The sequence below is a fragment of the Gadus chalcogrammus genome, chromosome 17 (genome assembly GCF_026213295.1).
Source record: "Gadus chalcogrammus isolate NIFS_2021 chromosome 17, NIFS_Gcha_1.0, whole genome shotgun sequence".
In the NCBI taxonomy this organism is placed as follows: Eukaryota; Metazoa; Chordata; class Actinopteri; order Gadiformes; family Gadidae; genus Gadus; species Gadus chalcogrammus.
In genome coordinates, this window is record NC_079428.1 from 13115583 (window position 1) to 13130059 (window position 14477).

The 14477-nt window shown below is 45.3% G+C and overlaps 1 protein-coding gene across 1 annotated transcript in view; it reads left to right on the forward strand.

The window, feature by feature from the left end:
- Positions 1–2988: 2988 nt before the first annotated feature.
- The window catches only part of LOC130406824 (GTPase IMAP family member 9-like), a 175915-nt gene continuing 164426 nt past the window's right edge, over positions 2989–14477 (forward strand). The window contains exons 1-2 of the mRNA XM_056612479.1: positions 2989–3303; positions 10549–14294. Of these exons, the coding sequence (XP_056468454.1) occupies positions 3294–3303; positions 10549–11339 (801 nt within the window). The 5' untranslated portion in view covers positions 2989–3293 and the 3' untranslated portion in view covers positions 11340–14294. The remainder of the gene's footprint in view (positions 3304–10548; positions 14295–14477) is intronic.

Below are 14477 nucleotides of genomic sequence, written 5' to 3' on the forward strand. Positions count from 1 at the left end.
CACAATCCGTACCGCACCTTTGCGAACCGAACCGTACCGCACCCTCCAGTGGAAACGCGGCAGTACCCCAACAGCACCCCAACGGAGGAGTACCGAAAATAGTGTGACGACTCCTACGGGGGTCGCGCCGGGTATTCTGGGGATCCGAGATGCCGGTTGGGGAAAAGGGGTTTTATTGCCTTTTGTCAACCTGTTATTAGGTTAAGTGGGGTTAAACGGGTTTGGGGTCTTTATTGTTTGTGTGTTGTTTGTTGTGTCTAGTGTTGCCACCACCGTTAATGAGACTTGCATGTCTGTTGGTTGGGTGTGCGGTGCGCTGTGTGTTGTGGGTGTGTGTTAAAATAAAGGCAGCTCTCGTTGTCGTGCAGTGTATGGGGCACGAGAGTTGCATCACCGCTTAACCTGGGCTCCCGTCTCGTCCTTCCCGCACTGCTCGCCACATTGGTGTCAGAGGTGGAATGTGGCCTGCGCAAGCGCAGAGGGACTTGAGCTTCACGGTCGAGCCCATGGACAATGACGCACCCTGCGCTATGGGAGCGCAGCGCCCCCCTATGGCCACGACCGGAAGTGATAAACAGTACGTATTTTGTGTCGCTGAGGCATAGGCGACAGTAAAAAAAAGACAGAATAAAATAAATCAATACCAAAAACACATTGTTAGAAGGAATTGTTTTGGTTGGTGTATCCAGGCCGTATATGGCAAGTCATTCCAGACCTGTCTTACATATCAAATGCTGCTTTTCCACTTTGCTGGGACCTCTCTTCGCAGCAGCTGACCTATGACTCAACGTGTGTGTGTGTGTGTGTGTGTGTGTGTGTGTGTGTGTGTGTGTGTGTGTGTGTGTGTGTGTGTGTGTGTGTGTGTGTGTGTGTGTGTGTGTGTGTGTGTGTGTGTGTGTGTGTGTGTGTGTGTGTGCGTGCGTGCGTGTGTGTTCGCTCTAGGATTTTGGATCGGCGCTGCGTCGCTTCAGCTTCTCTGGGTTGTTCGACGCCATGTGCGAGAAGTCCCGGAAGATGTCTTGGTACGTCGCGTCCCCTGCGGACCTCAGGAGAGGGAGAGGAGAGGATGAGGAGGGGAGGGTGGGAGTGAGCGCTCATGTCTCAACATTAAAGGTGAAATATTATCCCACCAGGTGTGAGTTTGAATTGTGATTAGCCGTTACAAGCTGTTTTGCCTCTTCTGACATCGCAAGTGGGCGTGTCCACCTGGATGTGTGCTGGAAAGATCAGTCTACCAGCCACTGTAGCAAGCGTTGCTCATCTATCCGCCATGCTTCTAGGTCAGGGATGGGCAACAGTTTTAGTCCAAGGGCCACAGTTACTTTGGCAAAGTCAGCGGAGGGCCATTAGACGATTGCAATTAAACATAGTGACACGATTAAATGGTACAAATTAATTCAATGCAAATTATGTATCAGGCTACTTTACAGTTGCCTCGACTTTGCCCGTCTATTTCAAGGCCTGACATTTATTTTTTGCTAGGCCTATCTGATCTCGGCTACTCTAAGGTTACAATAACTGGAATTTGCTTTCAAGGATTCATTTACTACACAACACTGCATATTGTTCAACTGTCTCTCATACCAGCTGTAGCTCTCCAAGATAGATGACTATTAACAAAACTGCAAATGTATGTCTGCAGGATACATTAACATACAGACTTAAGGCAATCTAATTGAGGGTTTAGGGAGACCTTCATCACTGAATGAAAAATACATCCAGCTGATTTCAGTAGTGATTATTATTTTTTTGTCATTTTTTCAACTTTATCACACTTATGTTAGCTTGAGAGATATAAAAGAGCAACGTGGAAGTCAACTTTTCTCTTATTTGCTGCACTAATTTTGACAAACTGTTTATGTCGTAGGCCAGTGCCACAATGATTGACAGCTGGCCCACCCTATCAGAAGTGTCCGGCATTAACTTGAAATTAAAGGAATGAAAGGAGCTGAGCTCCTGCCGGACTCCGGCGCAGGACTTTAGCTCCGGCACCGGAGTCCGGCAGGTCCTCACAGGGTCTCCTCCATGTCGCAGATCAGTCTCGACTTCAGGGAGTCAAACCCAGCGATACCTTTTCAGTTTAACAAATTGGGTTGTTGGTTTTCAATTTAGTTGATACTGAAGACAACTGGCATATGCCACGTCAGCTGCATTTCTCTTCCACCATCTGCTATGTGAGTGACAGTATGTTGCATTTGGTTCAAAAGGATTTTATCATTTTTTTGGTTTTACAGGGATAAGAGGTTAAAAACACTTAACGTTCGCTATAATATATATTATATATATATTCCTGAGATCACGTTATGGCGAAAATCATATTATTATTAGCACTTTGTTTTGACAAAAAAACATGCTGCCTATTTTTTGTTGTAATTACAGTGTATGCAGAAACAGCCACATTCATGCAGTGCAATGTTTTACTTTTATTTTTTCAAAGTTCAACTGACCATTGTGTCCTCAATATCAATATTTCATTCAGTTGTGTCGTTTTTCCTGTAATACAATACAAATACAACAATTGGAACAGTAAGTTACAATGGTCAACGTCACTCTGACCTCTGACTACTACGTGGAGGAGGAGGTCTTGTGGTAAAGGTGTTAAAAGAAAAGGTCTCTTTAGCAGCGAACGTATGAAATCCACTGGAACAAATAAAAGACGCTTCCTTTGGGTTCAGCCTTTGATCCAGATCACAGAAAGCAACTCTGTCATGCAAGTAGGCCTAATATCCAACATCATATACCTAGTTTTGTTTATTTTACGAAACAAAAACAAATATTGAAGAAAATATTTCGATAGAACTGCCTTTACAGAAATATGAAATGTGATCTAATAAATATGTTTCATCTTTATTAAAGTGGTAAAAACGTATTTATAACCATTCAAAAGAATAAAGATTATTAGAAAATAATGTCTAATTGTTTCTAGTCCAACAGACACGCACACAAACACAAACATTCCCTGCGTGAAAAGAAAATAAGCCTACGTTCAAAAACTAATCTGCGCATGTCCATGACATTCATACTGAAACTGAAACAATTCTTGTGTGTCGTTTACGGAAACATCTTTGAGTGAAACTACCTCGTGTCCATTACATGTGAACTAAGTTGTTTAGATGCAGTAGACTACGCTAACTGCTGTAACCTGCTCTCTCTTTTTTACTCACTTTCTTGAAGAAAGAAATTTTAGCTTGACCTGAAACTGCGCAAACCTCTTCATTTCTTCGGCTGGAGATGTCCGGTACAACAGATAAACGACGATAGGAAAGAATAATATTGAGAAAAAAATATTCAATATGGAGTCAGGTAGGTGGACTTATCTTCAGAAGCTCAGTAACTAAATGAATCGTACATTATTGCTGACATGAACATTTAGACAAGGTCCCGTTGGTTGGGGGCTATTTCTTTCCACCCATAGATATAGGCCTATTGCCTCCTAACCTTAACCTTAGTGGAAAAGGTCATCAGGGGCCTCTACGGGTTGTCAAATCTCCTAACCATTATGCCTCCTTTCCCCTTTGTGGAAATCGCCATCGGGTCAAGGAGAGATGAAAATGTGCACTTCTTTCGAAGACAGGAAAATGCACCAATTTTTAAAATGAATTCGATTACACTTTTCCTAACCGACGTCATTGCGTGACGGCGAGTATTGCTGACCTCTAGCGTTCCTAGAGTGATACTATATCTTTCCGAAGATGGAGAAAAACAAGCGCTCTTTCAATCCATGCGCGGGTCAAGGAGATGAAAATGTGCTTCCTTTCAAGGAAAATACAGCATTGTTTAAAATTGCCCCTATAGGCTACTATAGGGGGCTCATATATATTTTTATCATTACCACAAACACATGTCTGTCATAAAAACGTGTGTGTGTGTGTGTGGGGGGGGGGGGGGGGGGGGGTGTATGTAGAATTCTAGAGATACTAGGCTATTCATACTAGGCTCTGTATTCTGCCGACCACTCTAGAACTTGTTCGTCGTTGTTCTGTCAAAGGCAAATTTATTTTTATAGCACAGTATCAGACTCAGTAGTAATTCAAAGTGTTTTAAAACACACACACACATATATATATATATATATATATATATATATATATATATATATATATATATATATATATATATATATATATATATATATATATATATATATAAATAGTGGCGGCTGGTGGTTTTTAAAGTGAGGGAGGAAGGACTGCGCGCTTGGTTGCCATTGGCCTGCTTGCAATGTTGGTGTATGGTGGCATAAGAATGTGAGACTCAAGTTGTTTCAGGGTGTTTTGGTGAACTACAAAATAGCAGGGAGGGAGTTATGTGAACACAATTTATACAAAGCCACCAGTGGCATCACTGTAATTTGAGAAGGAAAGGATGCAAAGCATATTAGTCAAATCAGGCCTACTGTTGATTTGTAAAAGTAAATAAAACAATCTGAGCCTATTATTGCCCTCACTGACTGAAGTTATTTAGCTATGTTTATTTTCAGTTACAATTGCTTGTAATGCTACCAGTAAGTCATGCGTACCTAGCAAACCATGTAGCACTCACAACACTGACGTTGCCATTACTTCTGGTGACCTTGATTTTGGGAAGTGGTCTACCTCTTTCTTTGGTCGCTAACTTAGCACTGTATCTGAATGAATGGAATGCTTTTTGTAAGACGTTAACAATGTCCTCCGTTTCCAATGTTTCCATTGTGCATTTAGGATCTCGCTATCGCAGATTTCACTTGCTCTGCGTCTCTCAGACTGAGCACCGCGGCAATGCAGTCAGAACGAGTTTGTTATTGACAGCGTTGCCAGATTGGGCAGATTTCCCGCCCAATGATCATTTTTCCAGCCTAACATGGTTAAAAGTAGCCCAATTGGGTGGGAAATCAGACCAATCTGGCAACACTGCTCAACATCCAGGGATCCTGCTTATTGGTTCATAGCGCAGACGGATAGATTTTTGCGCGAATCAGACCCCTTAAGGTCCCACCCACTCAGAGGAGGATTTTCCTCCTCTCTCCCATTGAAACCCATGTTATCCACCGGCCGCCAGTACTTTCGGTAAAATGAATGGGAGTGAACGGCAGCGGAGGGAGGACCTTCCTCCCTGAAGTAATTGTCAATAGGCGATAGGGGGTGCTAATGTCCCTTTACCCAGGGAAACTAACATTATATATTCAAAGGCAATAAAGTAGTCATATTTAAGGGCATTAATTCATTACAATAGTCTGGGCAATCTAAATTTTTTATTCTCAACAATGTTAGGGAGGATGTTCCTCCCTCTCCTCAATGGAGAAGCCTCCACACACACACATATATATATATATATATATATATATATATATATATATATATATATATATATATATATATATATATATATATATATATATATATATATATACACATATACATATATATATATACATATACACATACATATATATATATATATATATATATATATATATAGTGGCAACCCTGATCGTCGGCGGCTGAGATTCCCGAAGGAGACGGACCAAATAGGGTGTGGGTCAACGGTTTTTATTGCGTATAACCACTTAAAAAAGGTAAAACAAAAGACAACGAAAGTTCTTCCACTTATGGGGTAAAAAGGGTGAGGTATCTCCAGGTCTGGTCCGTCGGTGAGGTCAGCATGGCTCCCGCTCCCGGCTTCTCCCGCGACTGTCGCTCCCTCTCAGCACGAGCCACATGGCTGAGAGAGCCCCGAATGAGTGGAGAAGCGGCTATTTAAGCTGCTTCTCCACCGGTTCCTCAGGTGCTCCTCATCTTCTTAATTGGCAACGGCCGGGTTGCCACACTCCTCCACCCTTTGTTGGAGCCTCGGGTGGCCTTTCGGAGCTGGGGCGGTCCGGCGCGTAGCATGGCTAATTCTGCTGCCGGCGTCTCTTGCGGCAGCGGCGTCTCTTGTGGCGGCGGCGTCTCTTGTGGCGGCGGCGTCTCTTGTGGCGGCGGCGTCTCTTGTGGCGGCGGCGTCTCTTGCGGCAGCGGTGGCGGCGTCTCTTGCGGCAGCGGTGATGGCGTCTCTTGCTGCGGCGTCGCCGTCTCTTGCTGCGGCAGCGGCGGCTCTTGCGGCAGCGGCGGCTCTTGCGGCAGCGGCGGCTCTTGCGGCAGCGGCGGCTCTTGCGGCAGCGGCGGCTCTTGCGGCAGCGGCGGCTCTTGCGGCAGCGGCGGCTCTGGCTCTGGCGGCGACTCTTGCGGCAGTGGCGGCGGCGTCTCTTGCGGCAGCGGCGGCGGCGTCTCTTGCGGCAGCGGCGGCGGCGTCTCTTGCGGCAGCGGCGGCGGCGACTCTTGCGGCAGCGGCGGCGGCGACTCTTGCGGCAGCGGCGGCGGCGACTCTTGCGGCAGCGGCGGCGGCGTCTCTTGCGGCAGCGGCGGCGGCGACTCTTGCGGCAGCGGCGGTGGCGACTCTTGCGGCAGCGGCGGCGGCGACTCTTGCGGCAGCGGCGGCGGCGACTCTTGCGGCAGCGGCGGCGGCGACTCTTGCGGCAGCGGCGGCATCTCCGGCGGCGGCATCTCTGGCGGCGGCATCTCTGGCGGCGGCATCTCTGGCGGCGGCGGCGGCGTCGTCTCTGGCGGCGTTGTCTCTTGTGGCAGCGGCGTCTCTGGCGGCGGCGGCGGCCGCCCGGCGCGGCCTCGTCCCCCGCGGCCTTGTCTCCCGCAGCCTCGTCTCGGGCTGCAACGTAAAACCTGGGATGAATCAACGGTCCCCTCCTTCGTGGGTGGAATCCCGTCACCCACGAGGACCGGTCTCTCCGTGCAGGAGCTCCAGGGCTGGGAGAGCCCCGAATGAGTGGAGAAGCGGGCTATTTAAGCCCTGCTTCTCCCCTTTTTCCTCAGGTGCTCTGAATCTCCTTAATTGGCCTGGGCCGGGTTGCCACACTCCTCCACCCTTTGCTGAAGCCTCGGTTGGCCTTTCGGAGGTGGCAGCGGTCCGGCGAGTAGCATGGCTGCTTCTGCTGCCGGCGTGGCTTTTTTCGCGGCCTCGTCTCCCGCGACCTCGTCTCCCGCGACCTCGTCTCCCGCGGCCTCGTCTCCCGCGGCCTCGTCTCGGGCTGCGTCTCGTCTCTGGCGGCGTGTCGTCTCTGGCGGCGTGTCGTCTCTGGCGGCGTGTCGTCTCTGGCGGCATCGTCTCTGGCGGCATCGTCTCTGCTGCGTCGGCTCCGGCTGCGTCGGCTCCGGCTGCGTCGGCTCCGGCTGCGTCGGCCCCGGCTGCGTCGGCTCCGGCTGCGTGATGGTCTGGTTTGGGGGTGGCTTGAGGTGGGCGCTCCCACCCAAAATGGCCTGTAGCTCGGTCGAGTTGCCCGCATCCTCCACCACTGTGGCAACCCCGATCGTCGGCGGCTGAGATTCCCGAAGGAGACGGACCAAATAGGGTGTGGGTCAACGGTTTTTATTGCGTATAACCACTTAAAAAAGGTAAAACAAAAGACAACGAAAGTTCTTCCATTTATGGGGTAAAAAGGGTGAGGGATCTCCGGGTCCGGTCCGTCGGTGAGGTCAGCATGGCTCCCGCTCCCGGCTTCTCCCGCTCCCGGCTTCTCCCGCTCCCGGCTTCTCCCGCTCCCGGCTTCTCCCGCGACCGTCGCTCCCTCTCAGCACGAGCCACATGGCTGAGAGAGCCCCGAATGAGTGGAGAAGCAGGCTATTTAAGCTGCTTCTCCACCGGTTCCTCAGGTGCTCCTCATCTTCTTAATTGGCAACAGCCGGGTTGCCACAATATATATATAAATATAAATAAACAAAAAGAAAGAAAATATTTATTATTATTATTCAAGAAAAAACAGAATAAAACAAAACAAAACAAGATTAATTGAAAGCAATAGAAATAAATGTGACCACAAAATGTGAATAATAAATGTGTGTCTGGTTGTGAGTGTGAGTGCATGATATGCGTAGGCTGAATCGCAATCGCGTCAAGAAAAATCTGATTGGCCAATACACATTGAAGATAATTTAAATAATTTTAAAATTATTAAAATGATTGCTCTCGAAAGAATTATCCCTCTTTGAAGCTTCCACTCGTTGTTTGCCTGCACAAGATGGCGGTATTGTTGACGCATGATTAGAAGCCGAAGGCGATATCTAGTCAGTATATATATATATATATATATTAGGGCTGGGAATCGATCCGAATTTCCTGGATCGATCCGATTCCGATTCATAAGGTCACGATCCGATTCGATCCACGATTCGATCCGATTCGATTCGATATCGATCTTTTTACAGACATAATGCAAATAAATACTGTCCCATAGACAAACAGCTCCATGTGTTTGTGATTGTATCTGTGTACGTGTAAGAGGGACACAGAGAGAAGAGTCAAGAATCAAGTATTTATTTTAGACAAAAATCCAAGTATTATTTGAATTTTAAGTAACATATCCATGGCAGAATTAAAACAATGACCAGAACTAAAAAACAATGACCAAATAAAATATAAATGAATTACAATTAAGTGGCCCTCTATATTAGAAAACTACAAGAACCCCTGTACCCAGTCTTTGACAACCAGAGACTTGTGAAATGCCATACGAAGCCGATTTTTTGGGTGAAACCGCATAATGCTACGGCCACACCAAACGCGTGTAACGTGTCTAACTTGACGCTTGATCATTGTGTGTCACAAAAATGGTTCAACGCGCTGGATTTAGGAGTCCGAGGTAGGAAACCCAAACGCCGCCGTGTTTGGGTGCATGATAGAGTTTAGATCGGGTTAGATTAAATAATCTCGGATATAAATAACAATAATCGGGTTAAATAACTTCACATGGTGTGTCTAGTGTGTTTCCAGCATTCGTAGTGTTGATCAGCAGATAGTCCGCCAAGACGTTGAGGTTGCTTAGCAACCAGAGACGCTGTCCATGCAAGTGAATGGAGCGTTCCCTCTTCGTCATAACTATCAAACCAAACATCCTTTACATTCAACGAGCGAACATTATGAAAGTAAAATGCACATTTCTTGCTAAAAATGTTTACATAAACGCATTTAATGGCGTAACTATGTTACTATTTCCACCCAGAATAAAGAAAGATGTCGGCCGTATGCTTCTGTGCAAGCGTCACTACTCTCTGCCAGTGACGTCGGGTCAAGCTCCACGCTGATTTGTTCCATTAGTAGATGAAACAAGGAGGTGTCCGATAGGCAGAGATGATCAGCGGGAGTGGCCGCCAGCGAAGCTGTGCATGGTGGGAGTTGTTGTCTTCAATCCACAAGCGCCAAAAAGTCACTTTCTGCCTTTTCTCGGTCAAGACGGCACCAAATTAGAATTTTATTTTATTATTCGACTACATATAGGACCCAATTTCAATACATATTCATGCCTCCACCGGTGAAATGCTCCTTTAAGTTTCGGTTTCGTTTAGCCGGCACTCACTTTTTATAGTGCGCCTTGCGCGTCAAAGAAAATAGTGCCTTTAGTCACCTGGAAAAGATCGATCCAGACATTTTTGGATCGATATCGTGCTTTTTGAGCGTGAATTGATATCGGATCGCGGATCGATTTTTTGAACACAGCCCTAATATATATATATATATATATATATATATACACAGCCTATGTCTATGCTTTCCACCAACAAGACAGACATTTTTCAGGATTCGGTACCAGAATAAACTCATGAATCCAAAATGTACATGACACATATCGCACAGGTTTTTCGGTACCTTTATGTTGATCAATTAATTATAAAAAATGTATAATTAATGCCGGACACTTCTGATAGGGTGGGCCAGCTGTCAATCATTGTGGCACTGGCTCACGACATAAACAGTTATTGTATTTATGAATGAACTTATAAATACCATAAATGATTGCGCTTATAAATTCAATTTTATTTTCTTAAAATCAATAACTGCTACACAACCATTTGTCCATGTGATTTATTTCCATTTGCACAGCATTGTAGTAGGCCTACAGAAAAGTCAGGTACATAGACCTTGTTGTTGGGATGTATGAAAAAGCATAAATTAGGCTTTTCAATTCCATAAAGTTCAGCCTAAAGTAATCAAAACATGAGGCCAATAAGAACATGTCCATACATCCAAAACGTTGATTGATACATTTATTAAGCATTTAACTATAAAGCGGTCTATTTAAGATATATGTGCCCATTACTGGCAGCTTCCAGCAGTTATTTGTTGGCAAGGAATTACCTGTAAATCTGCGTGCACTCTTTTGCAATATTTACACATATCTGCAGTTCTGCTTTGACGTCAACCTGGCGGTTTCTTTCGTTCTTCCACGCTGAGGTCATCATAGAGATCCGCCTCCTATAATACATCTATAAATCAATGCATTTTTCTAATCACATAGCCAAAACAAGGTCTCAAGGTTTTTGATAAAAGTTGCCCAGTGGCCGGATGTTGTATTCCGATACTAGACCTATTGAATTATAAACTGAACATATCTCAAACTGGGAATATACCATATGATATCATTATTATGCATTGTGTTAGATAACTCACCCAAAGATTTAAAAAGTAATTTGTGGACAAGACGGTGCAATTTAATGGGCAGCTTGTGCAATGTTCCACCCACAGGAGCAACGGGACCGTGTCCAGACATGGGACAGAAGGTCCCAGAAGAAGAGCTGAGAATGATCCTGATTGGAAAGGTTGGATCTGGGAAGAGCGCCTCAGGGAACACCATCCTGGGCCGGAGTCAGTTCCCGTCTAAGTTAAGCGGAAGCTCTGTTACCAAGGTCTGCCAGCTGGGGACCAAGAACCATGTCTACTCTGTGAAGGAGAAGGCGGGGAAAAGGAAGAAGGTGGTGGTGGTGGACATGCCAGGTTTTGGAGACACACACCTGACCAAGGAGCAGATCATCACGGAGGTCAGCAAATGCTTGGCCCTGACGGCCCCCGGCCCACACGCCTTCCTCTTGGTGGTCCAGGTGGGACGCTTCCCAGAGGGGGAGAACCTGGCAGTCAATATGATGGCTGATGTATTTGGTGAAGCGGCACTCCGCAACCAAACGGTGGTGCTGTTCACCAGGGGAGATGACCTGGAGGAGTCGATGGAGCAGTACCTGGCCTTCGCACCTGCTAGGCTTGAGGATTTGATCCGCAAGTGTGGAGGCAGGTACCACGTATTCAACAACCGTATAAAAGATGTGAATCAAGTTGATGAGCTACTGAGTAAGGTGGAGAAGGTTATGGATGACAACGGTGGAATGTATTACACCAAATCCAAGAAGAAGTGGGATATGAGGAAGGTGGTGGGGAAGGTGGTGGGGAAGGTGGGGGGGAAGGTGGTGGTGGTGTTGGGGGTCACGGTGGTGGCCGCTTGTGTGCTGGCTTTAGTACTTTGGTGGTATTTGTCCCCCCACTAACCGCTAGCGCTACGAAAAGTGCTATATGCAGTCCATTTACATTTACATTTAACCGTGGGGGGGATCACTAGACTGGGTAGCCCCGCCCATTCTGCCGGCATTCGCACTGCACAAGGGTCTGAGAAGGGCAATACATTTCTTTCTGCTTCCGATACGTTTTAATGGCAGCCAATCCCCTAGCTTGCTTCTCCCCCGCGCCGCGCTATTGGCTGGTTTAACACAATGACGACATGGAAGTGGCGGCAAGCTGCCAATTGCGTACAGAGTCAGTTGAACTAGGCCCGATGATCACGCATCTTCAGCTGAAGAAAATTGCAGCAGCTTCCCCAGACCAACGTGCAATCTACGAGTCTGGCAATAGCCAGGCCACAGAGGTATTGCTAGAGAAGTTGGGGGAAATAATCGAATTGCCATTATTTTGAACAATATTGCGATTAAGATTTAATTGGCCATTTTTTAATTTATGAAGTTCCTTATGTCCTATTGTACTGTTCTGTATTATTCACTAAAAAAAACATAAATCATTCTTTAGTATGACCAACACAATATTTGAAGCAGTCAATCTGCTCTTTCCTTTAGGCCAGGCCGATGTGTTGAGGTGGATTGATGTTAAAACATCTTTATTTACTATTAAATAGTAAAATATAAATAAATATAAATCTTACTGATCTCCAGTCAGTAACGGTAACAAAGCACAATATATATAGTTGTGTATAGAAAATAAAGGTATTTGGATTCATTTTAGACCTAACGTCATGAGGGTTGTGGGTTTTACAGTTTATTTAATTTTGCATAAAACTGGCTTCATAAATGTTTTTATTGTCGTGATTTGTTCACTGGAAAATAATAAATGAAGGATGTATTGATTTCACAGTCATATAAATGACTTGCATATTTTAAATCAATAAACAAATGATTTCCTGTATAGCCTACTGATCATTTTGACAAAAACATTTTACATAAGAATTTAGAGTGAACTGGGACTCTATTAATATTTACAACTAGGTTTATCATTAAATTGTAGGCATTGTCAGATAATTTTTCAAAAATTTAGAAACATTTTCTATCGAGATCAATAACTTGAATAGGCCTATATGAGAATATTATATTACATAAATGTAATATAAGAATACTTGACAATACAGTATGTCATTGATATTCTGCCGCCCTCGCCCACACACACACACAATTTCAATTTAACTAATGTTGTTCTCACAGCCTGGCTCGGCAGTACGTTGACATGCAGGCCTTAACAAGAGAGACTGGCTTCAGACATCCACCCACACGAACTTCCGCTGCAGACTTCCACGCACAGAAACATCCACCAGCACACCGGAAATCGGAAAATAAAAGTTGGGCGTTACCAGAGAATGTCTAATATGAGGAGAATGGGCACTCGCTGGTTAGTTCCGTGCCGTTTCTCAAAGTACGCGTCCTACGCATGGGTGGATTACTGCACGGGCACACCGGGCACATGCCCAGGGGCCCAAGGGCTCAGGGGGGCCCTTGGGCCCCCCTGAGCCGCCCCACAAGTTACTAACAGTGGGGTCCAGGGCCCCACAAGTTACTAACAGTGGGGCCCAGGGCCCCAGCGTTAGTAACTTTTAATGTTGCATTGTCGAAGCAATCAGTAGAGAAATACAAAAATTCAAGCGAAAACAGAAATAGTAGGCCTATTACTACTGAGTAAATAAATTAATAAAAAAGATCAGGGGCACTATTTCAGTTTGTGAATTTGAGACCGGTCACGAACAAGTCACTGTCATTTAAACATGGAGCAACGGCGAACTCTAAGTGGAGCGTTGAAGCAATGAATTTATTCAGTTCAGATCATTTAACAAGCCTGGAGATGATGCAACCCCAAAACTCTGCAATCTATGTTTCCAAATGTGTTATGGATGGGCGTGAGGAATCGATTACTCGAGTAGGCCTACTCCTCGTTACAAATGAACTCGGTTGGTGGACAGGCAAACTCGAGTTTGCATATACACACACAAACAAAGTTTTCTGAAGCAAATGTAGGCCTATCAATTTTCTATCGGCGCTGTCATGCCAAATTTGTACCGGCTGCCAAATTTGTACCGGGCGCGTCATCCATACGTAATCCACTCCAAATCTGCCTGGCAACAGATGATCGCTTCGTCCGTTGCCTGGCAACGAACGATCGCGTCGAATGACGTGAACATTCGCAAACCTTCTATCTAGCGATCCGTTATCTGTATTGTGCTATTTCGTCCTTGACCTGCTTTAAACACTCAGTTTACTTGCTAAATTTGATTAAACAATTAAATACAATACAAATATAAAGTAAAAACAAGTGTTATCTGTAATGATATCAACATCAGTTATTAGACCATCACACGGAGCATGCGCAGTTGGATTGGCGCGCTGCATGTTGATGTCTGTTCCAAGATACATTGTGTGTTTATTAAGGAACCCAACAAAACATTACATTATCTAGCGATCCGTTAACTGTATTATGTTATTTAGTCTTTGGCAACATGAGCGTGAATGTTTTTTGAAACCTGCCCGGCAACGGACGACGCGATCATCTGCTGCCATGCAGGTTTGGAATGGATTACGTATGGATGACGCGCCCGGTACAAATTTGGCATGACAGCGCCACTAACGCATGACGTGGGCACAAAGAAAATTAAATGCATCCATTTCCATGGCGCGTTCCGTGCCGTGTGCAGGCACGCCAGAATTCAAAAAGTTAAGAGATGGCGGTTAAAGCAAACCGCAGCGAAGAATTGAAATACTTTAAAGAAATAGGAGATCATAAGGTGAAATGTTAAATATGCCAAGCGAAATCGAGCTACCAGAAAGTACTATGCGGCAACATATGCTCCTGAAACACAACGGTGAGTTCGGGAAAGCAGACCCGCAGCAACGGTGAAAGTGAAAGTGTGTCGGCTATTTTCACCGCCGCAAGACGCAGCTGTAATCCCGGGCGTGTAGAGAAGATCACAACGCTGAGTATTTCCATAGTCCATTTGCTGCCGTTTTATTTGCAGCTTTAAATTATTTGCAATGGTTAGGCTACTTGTTTCATTTTTTTTAAACTGTTACAGGCCTTGGTTCGACGTGATTTAAATTGTGAGACGCATATTTATTTTTGTAAGGAAAATGTGTTTT